At 56.0% G+C, this 22,957-nt stretch overlaps 1 protein-coding gene across 1 annotated transcript in view; it reads right to left on the reverse strand.

Moving 5' to 3' along the window:
- Window positions 1-22,957, reverse strand: part of RYR1 (ryanodine receptor 1) — a 117,620-nt gene that overhangs the window by 40,780 nt on the left and 53,883 nt on the right. Inside the window, exons 53-80 of the mRNA XM_072779013.1 lie at window positions 22,754-22,843; window positions 22,139-22,279; window positions 21,691-21,765; window positions 21,514-21,589; window positions 21,073-21,196; window positions 20,366-20,481; window positions 18,802-18,869; window positions 18,580-18,701; window positions 18,060-18,109; window positions 17,586-17,646; window positions 17,248-17,486; window positions 14,033-14,114; window positions 13,202-13,332; window positions 12,754-13,086; window positions 11,646-11,886; window positions 9,731-9,818; window positions 9,559-9,651; window positions 7,354-7,524; window positions 5,753-5,812; window positions 5,355-5,492; window positions 4,548-4,660; window positions 4,283-4,379; window positions 3,951-4,057; window positions 2,182-2,233; window positions 1,983-2,051; window positions 744-843; window positions 382-461; window positions 215-291 (exon numbers count right to left, since the gene is read on the reverse strand). Of these exons, the coding sequence (XP_072635114.1) occupies window positions 215-291; window positions 382-461; window positions 744-843; window positions 1,983-2,051; window positions 2,182-2,233; window positions 3,951-4,057; window positions 4,283-4,379; window positions 4,548-4,660; window positions 5,355-5,492; window positions 5,753-5,812; window positions 7,354-7,524; window positions 9,559-9,651; window positions 9,731-9,818; window positions 11,646-11,886; window positions 12,754-13,086; window positions 13,202-13,332; window positions 14,033-14,114; window positions 17,248-17,486; window positions 17,586-17,646; window positions 18,060-18,109; window positions 18,580-18,701; window positions 18,802-18,869; window positions 20,366-20,481; window positions 21,073-21,196; window positions 21,514-21,589; window positions 21,691-21,765; window positions 22,139-22,279; window positions 22,754-22,843 (3,194 nt within the window). The remainder of the gene's footprint in view (window positions 1-214; window positions 292-381; window positions 462-743; window positions 844-1,982; window positions 2,052-2,181; window positions 2,234-3,950; window positions 4,058-4,282; window positions 4,380-4,547; window positions 4,661-5,354; window positions 5,493-5,752; window positions 5,813-7,353; window positions 7,525-9,558; window positions 9,652-9,730; window positions 9,819-11,645; window positions 11,887-12,753; window positions 13,087-13,201; window positions 13,333-14,032; window positions 14,115-17,247; window positions 17,487-17,585; window positions 17,647-18,059; window positions 18,110-18,579; window positions 18,702-18,801; window positions 18,870-20,365; window positions 20,482-21,072; window positions 21,197-21,513; window positions 21,590-21,690; window positions 21,766-22,138; window positions 22,280-22,753; window positions 22,844-22,957) is intronic.

A 22,957-nucleotide genomic window follows, 5' to 3' on the forward strand; every position in this document is an offset into this window, starting at 1 on the left:
CCCCAGTTCCCTGCTGCCTGAGAGCCCCTTGAATTCTCTACCACCTTCTGGTTCCAGCTGCCCATTTTTAAAGCCTCTTATTATTGTTATAATCACCTCCTCGGTATCTGAGCTCTTGAGCTCGTTTGAGGAGGTCTCTGTTCCTGGAAGTCGTACGGGGGCGAGGCCACAGCCACACCAAGTGGCTTAACTGTGACATGTCCACTAGACCCACCTGCACGTTTGCATCAGCGCCTGGATACTCTGGAAGAAGCCCACTTCCTTCTTGTCCTTCAGATAATCCAGCATTTTCTACAGACGGGGCGGGAGGGGAGGGGGAACTGGGAGTCACATGGGAGCCTCCCACCCCTCTTAGCCCAACTCCCAAGTCCCATCTGTCACCTGTTGCACATCTGCATTGCCTCCATTGAGGATGGAGATGCCCAGCTTCAGGGTGGAGGACACCATGGCACCCGTCTCTCCTGGAGGGGGTGGGGGGCAAAAGATGGCCCGCTCAGTTTGGGGGCTGTGTTTTCCACCCACCAGAAGACCGCGGCCCCAGGGTGTGGGGAGAAGGGAGTGACGTAGCACCAGGGGGAAGGAAGAGTGAGAAATTGCAAGGCAAGTGGAACGTGCGAGGGCTAGCGTGAGAAGCACAGGTGTGCAGGGTGGGAGCATGCGCCACGAGGTCCACAGGAGATGGTGGCCTAGGGGCAGTGGGGACAGGGCGCGTGTGCTCGGGAGGAGTGCCTGTGTGAAGGCACCTTTGCAGGCACTGATCATCTGGAGCACCATCTCCGCGGCTCCTCGGTTGTGCAGTCGTGACTGCTGGTACAGGAGCCTCTGCTTCTCCATCTCTTTCTCCTGCAGCAGAGCCAGGCCCGCAGGGCCCAGTGAGTCCCGGCTCACCAGCCCGGCCTTGTCCCCTCACAGCCTCATCCCTCACCCCTCCTCACCCCTCCCGTCCTTTCCCCTCCCCAACCACGCCCACTGGCTCATTCCTTTAATTGTGAGCTCCCTCTATTCCCTGGCACTGAAGTCCATGGTTTGTCTCTTGTGCTCAGTGCAGGGCCAGGCATGGAGCAATCTTAACCTGGGCCCATGGACCTCCAAGGGGTCAGAAGATAAAATCTAGGAGGTCAGAGGTCTGTGAACTTAGGTAGGAGGGGGAATAACATGTATATGTTTATCGCCCTCTGACTGCAACATAGCATTTCCTTCCATCGTGGACGAGGACATAAATCATAGCAATATTAGCAGAACCCGTGGTGGGTCATCAGTTAGAACCACAGATGTTTCCATACCACATTATTTTTGCAGCCATCTTAAAATATTGCTTATGTTCATCATTATTACTCATCAATTACTGTAGCTACTGGATCCACTGTGAGATTGTATCATTTGATGGATGGATAAAGAAGGGCAGGTATTGCTGTTAACCAGGAATGGATGGGTTAACTATGGCTTACCAGCTCTTTCTCACTGCCTGGCCTTTGCATACGCTGTCCCCCACCCCCCCAACCTGGAACACCTTTCTCCTTTTCTTCATCCAGCACACTCCCTCTATCCTCCTGCTCAGACATCCCCTCCTCCGAGAAATCCCCCTGACACCCTTCCCTCCACCCTTTCCTCCACCCTTCCCTGACACCCTCCCCAGGGAGGGAGGGACCTTGCTTGGGCTTCCAGAGCCCCCTGAACTCCCCCCTCATGTCCCCCTGAGCTGCTCTGTGTTCCCCAGCCCTGACCCCTCTGCCCATGCCTCCCCCATCCTGCCCTGCCCACTTTGTCTGGGCTCTCCTTATCACCATCGTGATTACTCTGCTGTTGTCTGGCTGGTGTATCTGTCTCCCCAATGGACTGACAGCCACTGCTGTGTCCCCAGCATCACCCAGCACAGGACTGGGCCCAGAGCACTACTCTGTGGACACACAATGAATAAATAGGGCAAGATGGAAGCCAGGGTCCCTAATCCCATTCCTCAGGGACCTCCTGACCCCACCTACCTCAAAGGAAACCTCAACTTCCTCCTCTTGGGCTTCACCATTTTCCCCTCCTTCCTCCAGGTGGCAGCTCTGGGGATGGGACATCAGTTAGGGATGAGGTCAGTGCACAGAGGAGATACCCCAGTCCACCCCCAGCCCTTGCAGTGGCCAGGCATTGCTGGGAAGAAGGGAACCTGCCCTGGATGGGGCAGGGTCTCACCTTTGCCATGATATCGGCATACGCCATATACAGGTAATCCTCGACCAGTTTGCTAAAGAAATAAGGGGGGAGATAGTCAGGGCCCAGTGGAAAGGACCCCCAACCTATAACCGCTTCCGGTATTCCTTTGGAGAGCCACCCCTCCCCACACTCAGGCTGTGTGGTTCAGGTGGGGTAGACTGTCCACTGCCAGAGTGGGCGGGTGATGGAGGCTCAGCCAATCACTACTTTCAATCTGCTTGGCCACAGCAATAGGTACGAGATGGTCATGGGCTTCATGCTGGTCCCCTGGAATTCATTCTGGAAGTTTTGCTGGAGCTGTTGGTAGAGGTGCTTCCTTTCCACGGGGGTTGCTAAAATAGTGTGATGGACGCCTGGAGCTTCCAGGGCCATCTTGTCACGTGTTGGCTCATTTGACACCTTTGATCAACCACTTTCTTGGGTGTCCTTAGTAGCAATAATGATAATGATAATAATAACGGAAGGAGTGGCCAATGCCTACTGTTGAATCTAGATTAGTCACTATTCTAAGTGCTTTATATGTCTTAACAAATTAAGGATTTATAATCCTTAATAGGATCACATAGGTAGATTAGATAGTTAGCCTCATTTTACAGATAAGTAAACTGAAGCACAGAGATCTTCTTGGCCAAGCCACACAGCTTGTACTGTGATTGGAACCTGCATAATCTGGGACGCCTGGGTGGCTCAGCAGTTGAGTGTCTGCCTTTGGCTCAGGGCATGATTCCAGGATCGAGTCCCACATCAGGCTCCATGCAGGAGGCCTACTTCTCCCCTGCCTGTGTCTCTGCCCCTCTCTCTCTCTGTGTCTCTCATGAATAAATAAATAAATCTTAAAAAAAAAAAAAAAAGAAACCTGCATAATCTAACACCAGAGTCCTTGATTTCCAAAGGATAGAAAACAGGACACTCTGCATCCCAGTCTCTCTTGTAGCTCATGGTGGCCTGATGTCAGGATTCTAGCCAATGAGCTCTGTGCAGAGGCCTGGCAAGGAGAGTTGCCCCTTCTTGGATAAAAACGATCTTGATCTTGATTAGAGAGGGGGGTGAAAAAAGTCTTTCTCCTTCTTTCTGCCCGGCCTGTGGTCCTGTCTGGAAGATCCACAGTCCATCTTAGGACCACAAGACAAAAGCTCAGAATGTCAGGGCAGAAAGCCCAAGTGAGCCCAGGGCCCCGTCCGTCACTGTTCCCTGGACTTTCTATCTCCTGACTTCACATGTGTGAGGATCATAAGTCCCTAGGCTTCCATATCCTCATCCACAAAAAGGAGTTGATATTAGTATCTATCGCGTAGTGTGAAGAAGATTAAGTGAAAGAACAGATATGTCCAGTGCCTAGCACGGTGCCGGACACAGAATAAGCACTTGATAAATGTTGCCTGTTATCCTTCCCAGCAGTATCCTTCTTCTTTCTATTCATTCCCAAGCCTGTCATTAGCCTACATGAAACCTTTGATTACATTCAGAAAAGCCTCCTCCTTTCTTCCATCTATTGGAAATTTGTTATAACATGTTGATTTTTTTCTCATGGTTTACTGATTTGTTCAAGCAAGACCCTTTCATCCAGAATAGCTTCAATCAATATTGCCTATGATGCGAACCCTACAAAAGAGCGAGCCTTGCCGAGTGCTCAGCCTGCAAAATTGTCCCTGGTGGCCTTGCCTGTTTGGGGAAAGTGACACTGAAGGATCAGCTGTGGGGCCGGGAGGATGCAGATTCCTTCCCCAGGACATAGGAAGTGTCCTTACCTCTTTTCAGTTAGAGCCGTGCGGCTGAAGTGCAGGACCAGCTGATGCAGGGGGTCTGGCTTCTTCTCCTCCACTTCTTCCTCCTCCTCTTCCTGCTCCCCAGCTTTCTGGGGGAGGTGTGGGGCTTTGGAAAGGGATTTCTAGAGTCCCCTCGCCCATAGCCCTGATGGGCTAGATTTTTTTTCATCAGCCCTCACATGTTGCACCTCCCCTTACCCCTCAATGTGAAAGGTGACCCCTGGAAGTGTGCAACCAGCAGCCAAGGCAGCTCGCCCAACCCCCTACCCCTATCCAGCCCCGCCCCCTACACTCGCAGACAGGCCCCAGCTCACTGAAAGGTCATCTATCATGCGGTCTTCAAAACTGTGGTCTTCAGTCAGGATCCACGCGGCCTTATAGCTCTCCAGGAACATGTTACACGCCCGGTGCCTGCAGGGGAGCGGTGCGTGGCGTCACCGAGACCTTTCCCGCTCCAGGCCTCCCCGTGCTCCCACACCTCTACCTTCCCCAGCCATCCCCCAGACCCTCCTCCCGCCTCCTCAGCCGCCCCTTCCCCACCGGCCCTCAAGCCTCCCTGTTGGGGGTGGGGGGGCTCACGTGGGCAGGTTGTACAGGGGGGTCATGCGGAAGCAGGCCACGACCGCCCTCCGGCGCTGCTTGGACAAGAGCTTGTGCCACACGGCTTTCTTGGATTTGTAAGGGTGCTCGATCTGGGGGAGGGGGCAATCTGTCATGTCCCCAAACCCTGCCCCTGACCTGATTCCCACTCCCAGTCCCGGGGCGAAACTGTCGGTCTACATCCAGGCTCTGCGCCAACAGAGTCAACGTTCTGACCTGGGCTTTCCTTCCAGACCAAATTGTCTCTCTCCTAGGCCGCGTCCACGGGTCCAGGGTCATAATCCAGGCCCGCCCCCCCCATCCCAAGACCCACCCAAGGCCCTGGCCAGAGTCAAGGTGTCTTCACCAGGCCCCACCCTAGACCCCTCAATTCTGTCCCTGGCCCGACCCCTAGGTCCAAGATTTAAGCACCAAGTCCTGCCCCAGATCCAAGTTTCCATTCCAAGCCTCCAGTTCTTCCAGGCTCCACCACCCCAGGCCACCGAAGGTTCACTCTCAGACCCCGCCCACAGCGTCAAGGCCCGCCCCTGCCCCGCCCAGAGGCCTGCGGTTCAGCCTCAGGCCCCGCCCACAGCCTCAAGGCCCGCCCCTGCCCCGCCCAGAGGCCTACGGTTCAGCCTCAGGCCCCGCCCTCAGCCTCAAACCCCGCCCCTGCCCCGCCCAGAGGCCTACGGTTCAGCCTCAGGCCCCGCCCTCAGCCTCAAGCCCCGCCCCTGCCCCGCCCCTTGCCCGCCCCGAGACCCAAGCTTCGCCGGCTCCCGGTAAGACCCCAGCAGCCCCAGCCACCTGCTCCAGGTGGTAGAGCACCGCGGACACTTCCTGGACTCTGCGCACGATTTTCTCGGGGTCGTCGGCGTCCTCCTCGCGGCCCGGGAGGCCCCGGTACAAGGCCATCTGCCAGCGCAAAGAAGGGGAGCCTTCGACCTGAGGGAGGAAGGACAGGTGGCGGACGTGAGGGCCCCTCTCCGACCGGTTCCCCGCTCCCAGCCGGGCTCGTCTGAGGCCCCTCTGCCGCGGGTGGGCTTCTGTGGCTGCCCCCCGCCCCCCTTTCGGTGCTGCGACGATTCAGTGGGTGAAGACAAGTTAAGGTCCCTCAGAATGCCTGGTACACAGTAAGTGCCCTTGGCTGGCATTGTCGCTCTGGTCCTAACATGCCCAATCCGTTTGCCGGTTAAGGAAGTTACCTTTCCCTGAAGGTGAAGGTTGTTTTGCAGATATTCCCGGACCTCTTCGTCTGTGTCTTTCTGGGGAGACATGGCCAGGCTGGGTCACTGTGATGTCCCAGCGTCCTCCTTAACCCTCACCCCTTTCCCTTCCAGGCTATCACCCCAGCAGCTGGCGGGGGGCTACATGGGGTGGATTCTGGGAGAAACGGAAAGGGTCCAAAGGCCAGGAATGATCAGAAGGGAGTTCTGGAGGCCACAGTCACACCCTGAAGGGACAGTGAGGATTAGAGGGGCCTTGGGGTGTGAGAAGAGGTAGGGGATGATGAGAGAATGTTCTCGAAGGTCAAGTAAGGCCACCGATGGGTGATTGGGGGTCAGAGGAGAGTCAAAGCAGGGCTGGGGGATGGGCAGGGAGTTTTTGAAGATCAGAGGAGGTGAGGGGGTTATAAGGGAGAGGCCAGATCAGCAGGTCATGAGGGATTGGGCAGCTCAAGTCACTGGTGGGATTTCCATGGAGGCCAAAGGAGGGGTCAGTAGGGGAGATTTCTTAGAAGAGTCCCAGGAGACTGGGACCCTCAAAAACCAAGCTGAGGGGTGAGAGGGGGCCTGGAGGGCTCTTTGGGTTCTTGGTAAGACTCAACAGGTCCTGGGAGGAGCTTGGGGTTTTGAGGGAAAGTGTCTTTAGGGTTCCAGGAAAGGGAGTGTTTGTGATACCAGGGGGAACCAGTGATCGTCAAGGTCCCAGAAGGGTTAATCGGTTGTCAGGGAGTTTAGCAGGTCCTGGGGGGGAGGGATTCTTAGGATCCCTCTATGGGGATCCATGGCTGACAAGGATGGGGATTTTTATCCCTTAAAAGGTAAGCGGGATCCTGGGAGGCCTCCTTGGAGTCTCAGGGGGCTTAAGAGGGTTGGGGATGGTGGGATCAGTTGGTCTTAGGAATCTTGATGCATCAGAGGCTTGGGTGTTGTTCTGGGAAAGGGACCATTAGGATCCTGGGGGGCTACATAGGATCACAGAGCACTCACTGAGAGTCTTTGGGGCCTCTGTTGGGTCTTAACAGAGTCAGGAGGGTGGGGCCGGCAGGGCCCTGGGGGAAAGAGGTGGTGAGTTAGAGGGCTCAGGGGACCTCCAGGGTTCAGGGGAGAGCCAGTGGATCATGGGGGACTTGATGGGTCCCAAGGATTTTGAGGAGGTCCTGGTGGAGGACTCAGAGGAGTCTTGGGAGGGACATGGTGTCTTGGCGCGGCCCTCAGGGTCCTAATAAGTTAGGCATGGTCCTGAGGGAGAGGGGCGGTGTTCAGTAGGGTCCTCGAAGGCTCAGTATGGTCCGCTGGTCCCAGGGATCTTAATGGTATTCCTGGGTTTCAGTTGGGTTCCAGTTAGAGTCCTTAGGTCTCAGGGTTCTGGGAGTATCCTGAGGCGAGTCCTCAGAATCCTGGGGTGGGGAGTGCTCAGGACATCCTAGGGACCCCTTGAGTCCTCAGGGTCCTGGAGAACCTCAGGGTCCTGGAGAATTCATTAGGCTCCTAAGAGAGGGCTGCCAGTGGGGTTCTGGGGGTTAGGGAGGGCCTCAGGGGCTGGTGGGTGCTGGTTCCCACAATGGGGGCTGTGCAGGCACCAGGGCATAGCGGTTCTTGGCCTGCGTGATGAGTTCCTGGTCCGTGGGTGCACACATGTTCAGGCCAATGGGCAGCATCTTCTTGAGCGTGGCCACAATCAGGGATGTCTGCACAGAGTACCGGTCCCCTCGGCGCTTCTTCTTCCTGCGTTCCTGGTCCGACCCACCTGACTGTGGGGACAGGGGGCTCAGCACCAGCCCAACTCCCAACCCAGCCCCAGGACCCAGCCCCAACCTCCGCTGTTGTCCACACTCCAGCCCAACACCTGGGTGCCAGGCATCCCTTCCCCATCTCAGAGCCTGCATCAGTTTCCAACCTGGACCTTGCTGATCTGACCTCAGGCCCCCGGCCCTCACCCTAGATCCTCCCAGACCCCAGCCTCTATCTCAAATTCCCAACCTCTATCCCAAACCCTCCCAGATTTCCCCAAATTCCAGGCTTTTCTCTGGTAGTCTTCTCCCTGGAACCCCTAATGACTTTAGTCCAACACCTCCCTTCCCCTAACTATGCACAACCCTATACTTTGTATCCCAAGAGTGAGTTCCCAAGAATGAAATAAAGATGCAGAGCCATAAAGAGTCTCAAGACACAAAAGAAGTCGGAAGAAAAAGAGAGACACCGAGAGACTGAGACAGATGAGGAGACAGGAAGACAGAGAATGGAAGAGAGATCCAGAAAGATCTGGAAGCAGAAACACGGGGCACAGAGCCCCACAGCCGTGTTCTGGAGCCTTGGGTGCAGGCCCGTGGCCAAGGCCACCCCAGTCATGCCAAAGAGAAGCCCCAGTGACAAGCTTTGGCCAGAGCCACATCCACTCCGGCTCAGGGCGTGGAGCACGGCCCACGTATGTGCCAGACACCGCCGAGGCCACACATGCAGCATCCCACTGGGTCCTCGCGGAGCCTCAGGGCCTGGGGCCGCCGCCCAGCTGCCGTCCAAGGTTCAAAAAATAAGACGCCTGACTAAGATCGCGCAGCCAACTGCCAAGAGTCAGGATCCGAACCCAAGTCTATCTGGTTCCAGAGCCCAGGCCTTAAACCCAACCATGCACGTGCTTTCCCACCCCATTCCTGTTTCCTGTGACCTCAGACCACAATGCTTTGATGCTTTGAGGAAAGCTCAGGGGTGGTTTTTTTTGTTTTTGTTTTTTTTTTTAAACAAAAGTTAAAAAAAAAAGTTAAATTGCCATAAGCTGAGTGTTGGGAAGGGCATGGATGGTTGGGGGCAGGGATCAGGGAGAGAAATAGGCTGGGGGTTGGGAGCCAAGGATGGGGGTTGGGGAACAGGGGCGGGGTGTTCTGGAGGGGACGCAGAAGCTGGGCTGAGGGGGAGGACAGGGTATTAAGCCAAGAGGCATGCGGAGGTCCCAGACGTGGGGCTGACCTGTACATCTCCCGCCTGCTTCATCAGGTTGCAGACAGAGACAAGAAGGGTTACCCTCGTCCCTCAGAGAACCCCAGGCCCGACTCCAAGTGGGTCCTACCCCAGCTCCCTTGCCCCAGCCCGACACACGTCTCCTAGCTGGGCACTCCAGACCCCGATTCAGGACAGGGAGGGGTGGGGGAGTTGTTCTTTAGGACCCTGAAGAGGGCAGTTCTGAGAAGCATAAGGGGAGAGGAGCTGTGGGGTATGGGATAATGGGGATACAAGGAAAGATATGGGTAGAGGAGGACATCGGGGTGGAAGAGGGAAATGGAGGAGGGGAAAGGAGGGAAAAGAGGGAAATGAGGAGGAGATCTCAGGGAGGAGGGAGATGGGGAGGAGGGAGAGGAGGAGGAGATGGGGAAGAGGGAGAGGAAGGAGATGGGAAAGAGGGAGATGAAGGAGATGGGGAGGAGGGAGAGGAAGGAGATGGGGAAGAGGGAGAGGTAGGAGATGGGGAAGAGGGAGAGGAGGGAGATGGGGAAAAGGGAGAGAAGGGAGATGGGGAAGAGGGAGAGGAAGGAGATGGGGAGGGACCTGGAAAGAGGGTGATGGGGACAAGAAGGTATATGGGGAGGACGGAGGAGATGGGGGCAGAAGGGGGAAATGGAAGGAAAAGGAGGAGGAGGGAGATGGGGAGGCAGGAGGAGGGAGAGGGGGCACTATGACAGCTGCAGGGAATGTGACTGGGACAGGGCAGGCTGGTTGGTGAAGGGGTCAGGTAGGAAGTCCTGGAGGGTGCTCCCCCTCCCCGCCAAGTCCTCTCAGAGCAAAGCACCCACCTTGGCCATTTTGCTCTTGTTGTCGGCAGTCAGAAATGACATGTTGTTGATCTCGTTCTGGACCACGAAGTTCTGCTCCTCTCGCTTAAAGTTCTGGTGGGGGAGGCAGTGTCGGGATCAGACCGGGTGGCGAGGGTCACAGCAAGGAGGGGCGGAGTGGACAGGAACTCACGTGGGACTTGGACCAGTAGATGAAGATCTCGCCCACCATCCTGAACAGCTCCTCGGCGCTGGGATTGGGCTCCGTCAGCCAGTGCGCCCTGGGTGGGCACGGAGGGGGCCGGTGAGCCATGGGGGCAGGGACCCGCACAGGGAGCTCCCAGGGGAGGGGACCACCCAGTTGGGGGGTGGGGGGTTCTGGGACAATCTGGCCATTCAGGTGATCTGAAAATCTTAACCATTCCTTTAAAATAAGGGATCCTTTTTTCTATCTCTACCCTTTTCCTTGAAGGGTAACAAAGTGTCAACTTGGCGAACAAGCACAAAATGCACACACTTGTGCAACCGCCACCCAAGTCAAGAAATAGAACACTTTGGGGATCCCTGGGTGGTTCAGTGGTTTGACGCCTGCCTTCAGCCCAGGGTGTGATCCTGGAGACCCAGGATCGAGTGCCGCATCGGGCTCCCTGCCTGGAGCCTACTTCTCTCTGCCTGTGTCTCTACCTCTCTCTCTCTCTCTCTCTCTCTCTCTCTGTGTGTGTCTCTCATGAATAAATATATACAATCTTAAAAAAAAAAAAAGCTTAAAAAAAAAAGAAATAGAACACTTCTAGAACCCAGAGGTATCTTCGCCGCCCCTCCCAGCCACTCTTCTTTCCCTCCTCTCAGGTGACCTTTATCCTGCACGTGTGTTATTTTTGTCTGTTCTCGAATGTTACAGAAATAGATGGTGGAATATGTATTCCATTTTTAATTTTCCGGGCTTTTTTCAAGATTCACCCATGTTGCTGTGTGTTGCCAGGGTTGGCTCATTTTCGTCGCCATGTAGTATTCCACTGTGTGAAGGCACCCCAGTTTACTTGACCCCAACTCTTTGACCCAGGGCTCCGACTCCTGGGAACCTGTCCTATGGCAATACCCGCTCATGAGTGCAGGATGGGTGGGCCCGGGTGGGTGGGCGGCAGGAGGAGGGAGAGGGGGCACTATGACAGTTGCAGGGAATGTGACTGGGACAGGGCAGGCTGGTTGGGTGAAGGGGTCAGTTCGGTTGGGTGGAGGATGGGTGGGCCCGGATGTCCGCAGCACTCGTACCACGGCTTCCCATGTCTGCTCCGACAGACATAGCTAACCAATCCGAGCCCCCTTTCTTCCACAGCCCTGATTGACGCAACCTTAAAACCTTTCAACCGGGCAGCCCGGGTGGCTCAGTGGTTTAGCACCGCCTTCAGCCCAGGGCCTGATCCTGGAGACCCGGGATCGAGTCCCACATCCGGCTCCCTGAGTGGAGCCTGATCCTCCCTCTGCCTGTGTCTCTGCCTCTGTGTGTGTGTGTCTCTCATGAATAAATTTTAAGAAATATTTTTTAAAATTAAATAAAAAAAAAATCTTTCAACCAGGATGGAACCTGGAGTTGAAATTTATTCACGATCCCTGGATTAGGCTGCCCCTAGGAGTTAATAATTCTCTAAATGGTGCTTCTGATTTAAGGGGGCTGTTAACAGTTGGCTGATAGCTGCTCCGGCTTTTATTAAAGACCCGTTTCTGAGGAGAAGCAGGCTGGCCAGACCTCTCGGTGATGGAAGAAGGCCTGACCTTTGGGCTTCACCGCGAAGATCAGACCGCCCCATCCACCCGAGCCTGGAGACAGTGCTGGAGGGGAAAGCGGGGCTCCTTAGAGCCAACACGGTAGCCTCACACTGGCTTCGACTCAGGAGGCATAAAGGAGCAGAGGGGGGCAGACACCAGCGGGCTGGGTTTTGTGGGGCCAGAAGCAGTGGTCAGTAGGGGATGTGGTCAGAAGGCTGGGTGAGATCAGGTGAGAAGTTGAAAAAGTTAATAGTAACTCAAACGGTGGGGGGGCCAGGTGGTGTTCAGGGAATCGGGAGGTCAGGCTGACTGCGGATGGGGACGCCTGGGGACATGCTGACCTGTTGTTGTCCACGTAGCGGATGAGCAGTGGGTAGAGGGCATACAGGTCCCGGCAGAGCACCGAGAACTCGTCCCGCACCAGGAGCTCGCCCTCCTCCGCTTCGGCCTTGGCCTCCAGACGCAGCTGCTCTTCCTCGGCCACCACCTTCCCCGCCCGCTTGCGCAGCCGCCCGATGGTGGGGATGAAGTGTGAGTGCAGGAGCTCAGGCCGGGCCCGGCTCACAATGGGCTGGGCGAACACTGCAGGGGCACAACGGGTGGCCGGGGACTTGCTGCTAGCTGGCCTCTGACCTGTGACCCTTGATCCCACTCCTGACCTCCGCTCCCAGCCCATGATGCCTGACCTGGACCTGTGACCCAGCAGTGATCACTGACCCCAGCCTGACCCTGCCTTCTGACCTCAGCTTCTACCTCTGATCCCATTCCTAATCTCAGGCCCTGACCTCTGATCCAGCCCCTGAGCCTTGGGCCCAACCATATCCCTTGAGCTGAACCTGTGATGCCGGCCTCAGAGCCGCCCCTGACCTCTGACCCCAACAACTGAATCATAACCTAATACCTACCCTAGCCCATGACCTCTCACCCTAGTCTTTAACCTCTGACCTAGCCCATACCTAGACCCCTACCTCATTCTGTGACCCCTGGTTTCTTACTCCAGCCTCTGACCTCTGGCCCTGGCCCCCAATCTCTATCTTGAGCCAACGCCTGACACAGAACTTCTGAGCCAGGAATCCCAGTCCTTTAAAGACTCATTTCTTGACCTCTGACCTACAGCCCCCTCCATAGCAGGGACCCTGATGCTTGACCTGGTTCTCTGACCCTTTGTGTAAGGAACCTGTGTCTGACACAGCTCCTCACCCTCTCCAAGGCTCCAGATATTCACAATCCAGCCTGGAGGACCCCTAGGGCCCATCCATCCACCTATGAGCCTGAGATTCTGACCCCTTGTGATGACCCCTGGCCTTCTGACCCTGAGAAAATCTAGACTCTCCCCAACTCCCACAAAACCATGGACCCTGGAATCTCCTTCTTGGACCATCAGATCAAGGGCCCGAGCCCCAGGACCCTAGTGCCCAGCCCTCAGGGGCCTGGTGCCCCCAGACCCACCTGCGAGGCGCTTCATCCATGAGGCCTCGTCAATGCCCAGGTTGTTGACGATGATTCGCAGGATGTTACCCAGCAGGGAGTTGAGGTGGTCGGAGGTGACAGCTGTGCAGGGTGGGGGGGCCCCAGCGGGCAGGGCAGGCGGAGGGGCCTCGGGCCCGCGCTCCCACCAGCGGGGCAGGTAGCTGCACAGCATGGGCAGCGTGATCTCGATGACGTGTGGCATCTCTGTATAGCGGGCCCCCGACTCAGCCAGCCCCCCGATGTCTGCCATGAGCCGCTCCAGCACCGGGATGTCAGGACACATCTCCTCCACGCTGTTGGGGAGCCCCAGGACTGGGGTGCGGGGAGGAGTCAGGCACCCCGACCCATCACCCCCAGACCTCAGTGTCCACAACCCCACCCCAGGGCCCCCCACAAGCTCTGGAGTCCCCCGCCGCGCACAACTTACTGGCCCGCTCCCGGGGAGACTTGGTAGTGTACACCGAGCAGGCGTTGTACTCGTTCAGCTGGGGCTCCAGGAAGGCCACGGGCATGGCCGCTGCCAGGCGGGCCAGGCACTCCCCCAGGGCCGGGCGCAGCCTGGAAGAGGGGGCGACTTAGCTCCCATCACCGCCCCCGCCTGCTGCCTGGTCCTGGGTCCCAGCCTCTGTCCCCACGGAAGTGCCTCTCCCCAGAACTCTTGGGAGCAGAGCTGCAGTCGCAGAGGGCACAGGCGTGGCCTTGTTCCTGGGTTGTTGTTGTTGTTGTTGTTTCTCCATGAAAGGCACACACAGAGAGAGAGAGGCAGGGACGCAGGCAGAGGGAGAGGCAGGCTCCACGCAGGGAGCCCGATGCGGGACTCGATCCCGGGATCACGCCTGAGCCGAAGGCCAACGCTCAGCCGCTGAGCCACCCCGGGCGGCCCGTCCCTGGGCTTAAGTGCCCTCTTGCTCCAACCGGTGATCGCAGCCCAGGAGAGCCCTTCCCGGTGCCCCGAGCTTGCTGTGGCTCCCACGTGCCACCCCCATTCCTGTGTGCCCCCTGCCAGGGCAAGCTCGGCCCCCAGGGAGGCGCAACCTGGCATCCCGCGGGCCTGGTGCCCATCCGGCCTCCGAGCCCGAGGCCTCCACTTCCTTCGCTGGCCTTCCCCTGAGCGCCCTCACGTGGCCGCCTCCGTGAACTGCAGCTGCCGCCAAGCAGGTCTGTGGACTTCGAACTCCCCCCATCGTCTCTTGCTCCCCCCTGTCCCTGAGCCCCCACGGCACACACCCCAGCCCCAGATATGGCTCTTTCTCCTTACTTTTCCACGTAAGGGTTTTTGGTGGTTCCCAGGGAGTAGATACTGCACAGCGTTCGGTAGCAAGAGACCTGGACGTCGTCCACTGAGGGAGAGAGGAAGAGTGAGGGTGGGGGATGCAGCCGCTATCCCAGTTCTCCCCGCCCTCCTCCCCCCTCTCCGGATATTGGGTAAGAAGAGCAGGGCTCTAAGCCGGCCTGTTGTTTACCACTTTGTCATTTGAGCAAGTACTAACACTTTCTTGGCCTCAGTTTCCCTGTCTGTAAAATGGGCATAATTATAGTATCTTCCTCGTGGGGTGGTTTTGAGGATCAAAAGAGTTAATGCTGGCGGCCCGGGTGGCTCAGCGGTTAGTGCCACCTTCAGCCCAGGGTCTGGTCCTGGAGACCCGGCATAGAGTCCCACGTCAGGCTCCCTGCATGGAGCCTGCTTCTTCTTCTCCCTGTGTCTCTGCCTCTCTCTGTCCCTCATGAATAAATAAATAAAATATTTTTTATAAAAGAGTTAATGAAAAAAAATAATAAAATAAAAATTTAAAAAAAGAGTTAATGGTTGGAAACCAACTGGAACATGGCACACAGCAGGCACTCAACAAAAGCTAGTTGTTCCTTCCTGAGAGAGGAGTCATGGATCTCTTTAATGACATGATGGGCACTCTTTCCGGAAAAATGCAAGCAAACATCCAATCCTGACTATAATTTTAGGTCATCCACTGTCGTCCACCACCCGCCCCGCTGCGGGAAGACTAGGTTACGAACCTCAACAACTTCACAAATGTCATGAGGCAAAAAGAGGGCAAGGGGCAGGTTCTAGATTGAAGAGACTATATGGACATAACTGCCTCCGCAATGAGAGAAACTTGACTGGATTCTAATTTAAAAAAAAAAAAAAAAGAAGAAAAGAAAAGGCATTTTGAGGGTAATGGGGGAAATTTAAGTAGTCAGGCTACGTGGTGATAATGATATTGCAATTAAATGAGAAAAGGTGCTCATTCCAGAAGATGCAGACTCAGTACTTAGGGATGAGGTGTTACCGTGTGTGCAACTCACGTTCAAAAGTTTGAGAAAATGGTTTATAAACACTTTCACCCAGAAAGTGAAAGGCTAAGCATATGGGGCAAATTATTAACAATTCTCTTTCTTTGACTTTCCTGGATACATTAAAATTTTCTAAAGAGGGGCACCGGGGGTGGCTCAGTGATTGAGCGTCTGCCTTTGGCTCAGGTCATGATCCCAGGGTCCTGGATCCAGTCCTGCATTGAGCTCCCCACGGGGAGCCTGCTTCTCCCTCTGCCTGTGTCTCTGCCTCTCTCTGTGTGTCTCTTATGAACAAATAAATAAAATCTTTTTTTAAGTTTTTTTTTTAATTTTTATTTATTTATGATAGTCACAGAGAGAAAGAGAGAGAGGCAGAGATATAGGCAGAGGGAGAAGCAGGCTCCATGCACCAGGAGCCCGACGTGGGATTCGATCCGGGGTCTCCAGGATCACGCCCTGGGCCAAAGGCAGGCACTAAACCGCTGCGCCACCCAGGGATCCCTTTTTTTAAGTTTTTAAAAAAGATTTTATTATTTATCCACGAGACACACACATGGGGGGGAGGGGAGCAGAGACACAGGCAGAGGGAGAAGCAGGCTTCATACAGAAGCTAGACATGGGACTCGATCCTGAGTCTCCAGGATCAGGCCCTGGGCCCAAGGCGGCGCTAAACCGCTGAGCCACCTGGGCTGCCCAAAATAAAATCTTTTTTTTTTTTAGGTTTTTTTTTTTAAGAAATAAAATAAAATGTTCTAAATAGGGGCACCTGGGTGGTTCAGTGATTGAGCGTCTGCCTTTGGCTCAGGTCATGATCCCAGGGTCCTGGGATGGAGCCCCAGGTTGGGCTCCCTGCTCAGTGAGGAGTCTGATTCTCCCTCTCACTCTTCCTCTGTTTTCTCTCTTTCTCTCTCTCTCTATCTCAAATAACTAAAATCTTTAAGAAAAATAAATAAAAATTTCTAAATAAAATGTAGGAGTGGGGGAAGTACCCGACCCAAGCACAACTTTTCTTACTTTTATCAAGAGGTTCTACTTTCAAATAAACTGTGAGCTGACACATGGCCCCACTCTCTGCCAGTTCCCACTGCCCATGGGGCCTCCAGCCCATCCTGGACACTTTCCAGGGTATTCCCTGGGTCCCTCGCAACCACCAAGTCTCGAACTGACCTCAGCATCTCCCCCAAACTGGTTACTTCTTCCACCCCCTGTCCCCTGGCAGCCCCACTGTCCGCAGGGCCCGGGCCAGGGCCGTGGGCTCCACTCTGCCTGCCTCCCCTCCACAGCCCACCCCTTCGGCCTCCTGAGCATCTCTCCCACCTCCTCCTGTCCTTCCCCCCTGCTCCACCATAGTCCAGCCCACGTCTCATAAGCCTCTTTGTTCTGAGTACCCGACACTGCCCCGGGTGTAACACCTTGTCTGTGTCTCATTAGCAAAGGCATGTTGCACCCTGTGTGCCATGTGTCCCAAGACCCCAGGGTCTGGGTCTCGCACCATACGTGCCGTTTGGTAGCATAAACAGGGTACACGCTGCTAACGGACTCCCAGTACCTGCTCTTAACGTTTTTCTGCTCTTTTCTTCTTCCTACTAACAGACCTCAGATATTTAGCTGGACACACGACCTCCCAGAATAAAGGCCACTTTCCCAGCCTCCCTTGCAGTGACACGTGGCCACGTGCTAAATTGAGCCAATGAGACGGAGGTAAGCAGGAGTGATGCAGAAGGCTTCTGGGTCGTTCCTTCAGAAGAACTGCAATGCCCTCCTCTTTGCTTCTTCTCTTCTCCTTCAGGCTAGACTGAGGATGCAATGGCGTGCCATCCTGGACCCCACAGATAGAGGCAGTCTTTCCGAGATGGCAGGGTAGCAAGGTGGGGGGCACCTGGGCTTCTGACATCATTATTATAATGAGCCACTTATAACTAGACATAACATGAGAAAGAAATATATGTTCTTCTTGCTTAAGCTGCAGTGGTTTAGGGACTTTTCGTTAGAGCAGCAGCTGAACTCCTATCCTCATGAACTCATTCGGTTACTTCCAGCTCACTGAGTGCACACTTGGCTTCGAGCCCTGAATCCACACTCGCAAACACCTGGGGTTAGGCACGCGAGGACGGCTGGCATTGGCCCAATTGGCCCCCCGACCCGCCCCCCCCCCGCCGCCTCAGGGCCAGGGGTCCTTACGGATGACATCATCTCCGAACTGGTGCTGGGCGATGTGCTGGAAGAGCGTGGTGAGGACGGGCAGCAGGGCCACGGTGGTGTAGGTGAGGTTCTGGCCCACACCCTTCACCTGCGTGCGCGCCTGGGACACCTTGCCGAGGCGCAGGTTCTCCACCATCTTCTCGATGTCCTCCGATGCGCTCTCGAAGAAGGAGCGGAGGCCGGCCTTCACGATCTCGGGGCCTGACTTCATCACCGTCCTAGGAGGGAAGCCGGGGTGCACCCGTTCTAGAATCTGAGGTTCTAGATTTCAGAAAAGCGAGGGGAACAGGGGTGGGAGTGGGCGCCGTGCCCCGTACCTGGCATCCAGGGAGCGGGCCAGGATGTGAAGACAGTTGACCACAGCTGGAGCATCTGTCCCTGGGAAAGGAGGACAGGCCAGGGTAAAGGAAGGGCTGGAGGGCAGTGCCTTCCTCTACATCTATCTCGTCCCGAACCCCACCTCCACCTGGACCCCCATAGGCCCCTGTCCTTCCCCAAACCCACTGTGCCTCCCCCATCCCAGCCCTGACCCCTTGGGCCATCAGTGCCCAGCCTAGGGGCTCTGTGAGGTCAGGGCCCGCTGCTGTCCCAGTCCCAGCCCTGTACCCAGGATGACCCAGCCCATGCCCAGGTGCACCCAGGTGCGCCCAGGTGTGGAAGAAGAACACAGTGAGGGTTGTGCCAATCGAGGCAGGAACCAGGAACCAGGAATGCTTTAGGGTGAGCTTGGTGGGTGATTGCAGGGAAAGAGGAAAGACAGGGAGAAGAGCTCGGGGAACAGAGCTACTTACCAAAGAGAGACACTCGGTGGCGGACAAGAGCGGCAAGCTTGCAGAAGAGGCTGAAGAAAGAGGGACAGGAGGACAGAGGAAAGAGTGAGGACACCAAGAGACCAGGACAGCAGTGGTGCAATTAGAGGGACAGAGGGACAGGAAGCAGAGCCGGGAGGGTGTCAAGTGGTTGGGAAGAAAACCAAAGAGAGGAAGGGTGAGGAGGGGCCGGGGAGATGAGCAGGTTTGAGAGTCAGGGGCAGAAACCAGAACCGGGGAGGCTGGGGGCTGGGGAGACTGGTCTGTCTTTCTGACCAGGCAGCCAATCCATCCATGAAAGTCCCATGTCCTGGGAAAACCCTTGGGCCCGGGCACAACAGGACAATTGGTCAACCTCAGCCTTCAGTTCCCTCTGCAGGTGGAGTGGTCGGTGCCCAACACCCAGGACAGAGCCCCTAAGGTCCAGAGTTGGGCAGCAAGGGTCCAGGATCACAATCCTGTGAGGTCAGGAGGCTGGGTCAGAGGTCAAAGCAGAGCCCACCTGGTGATCATTTCCTTCTCCTTGTTGGAGGCATGGCCGCCACTGCCCAGTACTTTGGCCGGTGTGGACAGGAAATAGAGGCAGTGGTTGGTGAAGTACTGGTTGATCAAAGGGAGCAGGATCTGGGGGATGGGGAGAGGAAGAGATGAGGGGGACTGGGTGAAGGGTGGGGGAGGCCACCCGGTCCCCAGCCCCCTCCAGCTTTCTGAGCCCACCTCTCACCTTAGCAAAGAATTTAATCTCCTGTTCGTGTGGAGACTTTTCCACTCGTCCACTGCTGACCACAGCCTCTGGTGGGGGAGGGAAAACAGGGGTCATGGTGGGTTCAAGGCTGGGGAACTCAGGGTGTTCCATTGGAGAGAGGGGACACCAGGGTAAAGGTAGGAAAAGATGAGAGATTAACTCTTGGTATAAAGTCCCCTCTGTTGGCTTTGAGGTGAACCTCTCTCCCCGATATCTATCATCTAATCCCCTAACTCCTTGATCAAACCCTTCCTGAGGCTGAAAATGGGGAGGAGGATAAACTCAGATAGGGTAAGGCCATGGGACATCCCCTTCCTCACAAGCCCTTTTCTTCCTGAACTTTGATACTTGACACTGAATCAATTTGGAATGAATAAACGAATGAATAAAACAAGAAGTCACTGCAGACAGATTAGAATTGCTTTTAGAGCGGAAATCAATTTCAGAAAATAATACCAGTGACAGTAATAATTACTACTACTAAAATACAACTAAAATAATAATGCTGGCTCCCATTGTCAAACATTTGCAACATCCCTGGCAAATGTGAGAAATGTGCTTGCACAATCTCTTCCCAACTTGGAGGTCTGTATAGTGGGTCCCTCTTCTTCATTTTACAGATGAGAGAACTGAGGTGAAATAACTCAGCCTGGGTCACCCAACAAGAAAGGGACAGAACTGTGGCCAGTTATGATGGACAGATGGAGAAACTGAGGCACAGAGCGGCGAGGTGCTCAGCACAGTCAGCACGTGGGACCCAAGGCGAGATGTGTGAGTGAGTCCTGCTGTGCCACTCATGAGGGGCTCCATGGGTGGCTCTCAGGGACATGCTGGGATCTCTGGGGGAAGCTGGGAGGGATAGGAGGGCGAGCTGTGATTCTTAGTAGGATGTAAGAGACATGTGCGGGGAATACCAACAGCCTCAAAAGAGTTCCAGAATCTGCCCAGTCCTCACCCTCTTGGCCCCTACGTCCAGATGCCATCTCCAGTGCAGCCAAGGGGAGTCTGTGAACACCTGAGGCAGGTCAGGGCCCTCTCTGGCTCAGAACCCTCCTGTGTGTCATTCCCCTCAGGGCACTCCCCACGCCTGCAGAGCTCTATGTGATCTGCCTCCAACACCTGGAGGCCTGGGATCGAGAGTCTCTCTCGCATTAAGTTCCCCGCAGGGAGCCTGCTTCTCCCACTGCTTATGTCTCTGCCTCTATGATTCTCATGAATAAATAAAATCTTTTTAAAAAATTTTAACCAGTTCCACTTTCATCCCACTCCTATTTTCCTTAGCTGACTCTAGTGTATTCTTGTTCTCAAAACACTAACTGTCTTCTAAAAACCTAAGTTATCCGATGTTAATTGTCTGAATGCACCACAGGAATGTCAATGCAGGAGGACAGGGACTTTGGTCTCACCCGCTGCTATGTTCTCAACACCTTTGGACCAGTGTCTGGCACAATAATGAGATACGGGGAGGGAAGGACAAATGCATGAACTGGGGCCTGAGGTGAAACCGCGGGTACGGCCGGCTGACGGAGGGACTCCTCCGTACCCAGGTGGGCGATAAACTCCTGGGAAATGTCCATCCAGCGCAGCAACTGCTGCAGGAAGCCAAAGGCGAATCGCTTCTCAATGGAAGACGTGTCCAGCTCCATGTCCTTAAGGCCTCTGCGTGGACAGGCAGAGGGGGTCAGCCCGGAGGGACGGCCACCCTGTTTCCCAATCCTCTCCAGCTCCCCTTTTGCTCCCCTAGGCCCAGCCTCCACAGGCTTCGGCCCCACCCCAAGACCCCCTCAAGTTCCTGGATGTTCCTTGACTCCGCCCCCACTCCAGACACCCCTCCTAGCTCCTCCCCACCCCGGCCCCTTCCTCCTTTGGCCCCGCTTCTTGAGCCCTCCCCTATCTGGCCCCAAGCTCCACCCCTCGTGGCCTTCTCCCCTCCCCAGGCCCCGCCCATTTAGCCCCTCCCCCCTGGCCGCGCCCCTCTCCTCAGGCCCCACCCCTCTGGGCTTCTCTCTGGCCCCTCCCTCACCCTCCAGGCCCCGCCCCCTTAGTGTCCTTCCCACCCCGCCCCCTCAGGCCCCACCCCTCTGGGCTTCCTCTCCTCTCTGGCCCCTCCCTCACCCTCCAGGCCCCGCCCTCGCAGCCTCCTCCCTTCTCGGGCCCAGCTTCGCCCCAGCCCAGCTTCTCCGGGCTTCTGCCTCCCTGGTTCCTCCCACATTCCCCGCCCCTCCCCGGCCAGACTCGCAGCCCACGTGCCTGGTGACAGCGTAGCCGTTCATCTGCAGGAACTTTAGCAGCTCCTGGGCCTTCTCTCGATCTCGTGCCTTCTCCTTGGCTGTGAGTGTGTCGTAGGGGACCAGCAGGGGGTGGGTCCCACCACCTGGAGCAGCAAAGGCCAGAAATCAGAGGACTGGGGAGACCCAGGCCACGCTCATGTTGCTGGCTCCTGCAGCTGCTGGCATGCGTAATTATAGTAACAAAAACAGATAAGAATAACAAAAACATGGCTTTCGGATGATCTTCATAGTCTCAGCAAAACCCTAGGGTAGTCGATGGTGTTGTTATTGGGGGGGGGCGGAGTGAAAGCAATTGTTCAAAGTGACACAACTCTAATCTAGACCCCTATGACTCTGGAGCCTATGCCTAGAGGACTTCGGTGAAGAGGGGTCTGTGCGGGGATGCGATGGGCGCCCTCACCCTTGGCCTCGAGCTCCTGCTTCTTCTTCCGCCCCCACGTGTTGTGGTAATTTTCTGCCAGTTGTTCCGCCATGGCCTGGGAGTGGGTGAGAGAGTCAGGGGATGTCCTCCCCAACCCCAACAAACACCTCCATGCCTAGGAGGCATACCTCCTAGATGAAGGGTCAGGGGTCTCACCTGCAGCTCCCGGGACAGGGTAACTCCGCTGAGGTCGGGCGGCTGGGGGTTGTAGCCTTCTCGCGGATCGTAGGTCTGGGAGGACGAGGGAGGGACCGGAGGGCTTGATGGGCTGGCAGGAAGCCCGGGCCCCAACACAGGCCACCCCCTCCACCTGGCCCTGGGCCCCCGCTCTGCGCCCTCTCCCTAAGGCCTTGTCTCTAAGCCGTGCCCTCCTCTGCCCTTTGCGGTTCTGCAGACCCAGTCGCCCCGCCTTCCCAGGTCGCTCAGCCTGGTCCAGCACCCCGCTCCCGGCCCCCCCATTCCGCTGACTCCACCTTCTTCCCTGTGCGCGGCTCCTCTCTCAAACCCCACCTTTGGTCTGGCCACACCCCCTCATGGCCACGCCCCCTCCCCTAGCGGCTCACCACCCTGTGACCCCGTCCTCTGCCCAGGCCCCTCCCCTGACCTGGGCACTTTGGGATATCTTCCGCGTTTTCTTCTTCTCCGTCTTCTCCTCCTCACCCTCCCTGGCCTTCTCTATCGTCCATTCCCAGGCAATCATGGCCTTCAAAGATTCCTTGATGGGCCAGCGGTAAATCTCTTTGTCCTGGGGTGGACAGGAAGCCGGGGAGTTGGTGGGATGGGATGAGATGGGAGGGAGGCGGAGGTAGGAGCCTTACTGCCTGGCCTCCAGGGTCCTAAGAAGGGGAAAGCCTCGACCACAGGGCTAGGAGGAAGTGTCCAGCTTGGATTCGAACCCAGGTCTCTTAACTTGCTTTGTAACAGAGCCTCCCAAACAAACTCATCCCAATATCCCACTTTACACATGAGACTCAGAGAAGTTAAGTTGTAGGCCCAAGGAATAAAACCCCGTATCTGTGACTCTAAGAAGGAACCTAGGGAGTTCGGGGTGTAGGGGAGGCAACTATGTTTTGAGAGAAGGCGAAGTCCATGGATGAGGAGCCCTAACCTGCAGTTCCAGCTAGATCCAAGCTGATGAAGCGGCCTCCCTCCTCCTTGAATGCCCAAATTTGGAGGTTACATATTGGAACCCTAGCACTGGGCCCCAAGACTTGCTCACCTTCTCTGAAAAAGTCTTATAGGGCCTCAGCATGGGATGGGTTTTCAGTTCCTCATCTATGTTCTCCCCATATGACCAGTTGTTCTGGATCTGGAGGTGGAGAGGGGACCGGTAAGGGTAGTGCCACTATGGAGCTGAGAGCAGGGGGCAGCATGAGGGGTAGACAGCAGCCTGGAGCACACACAAGGGAAACCCTGGAGGGAC

Source organism: Canis lupus, chromosome 1 (assembly GCF_048164855.1).
Source record: "Canis lupus baileyi chromosome 1, mCanLup2.hap1, whole genome shotgun sequence".
Taxonomy (NCBI): domain Eukaryota; kingdom Metazoa; phylum Chordata; class Mammalia; order Carnivora; family Canidae; genus Canis; species Canis lupus.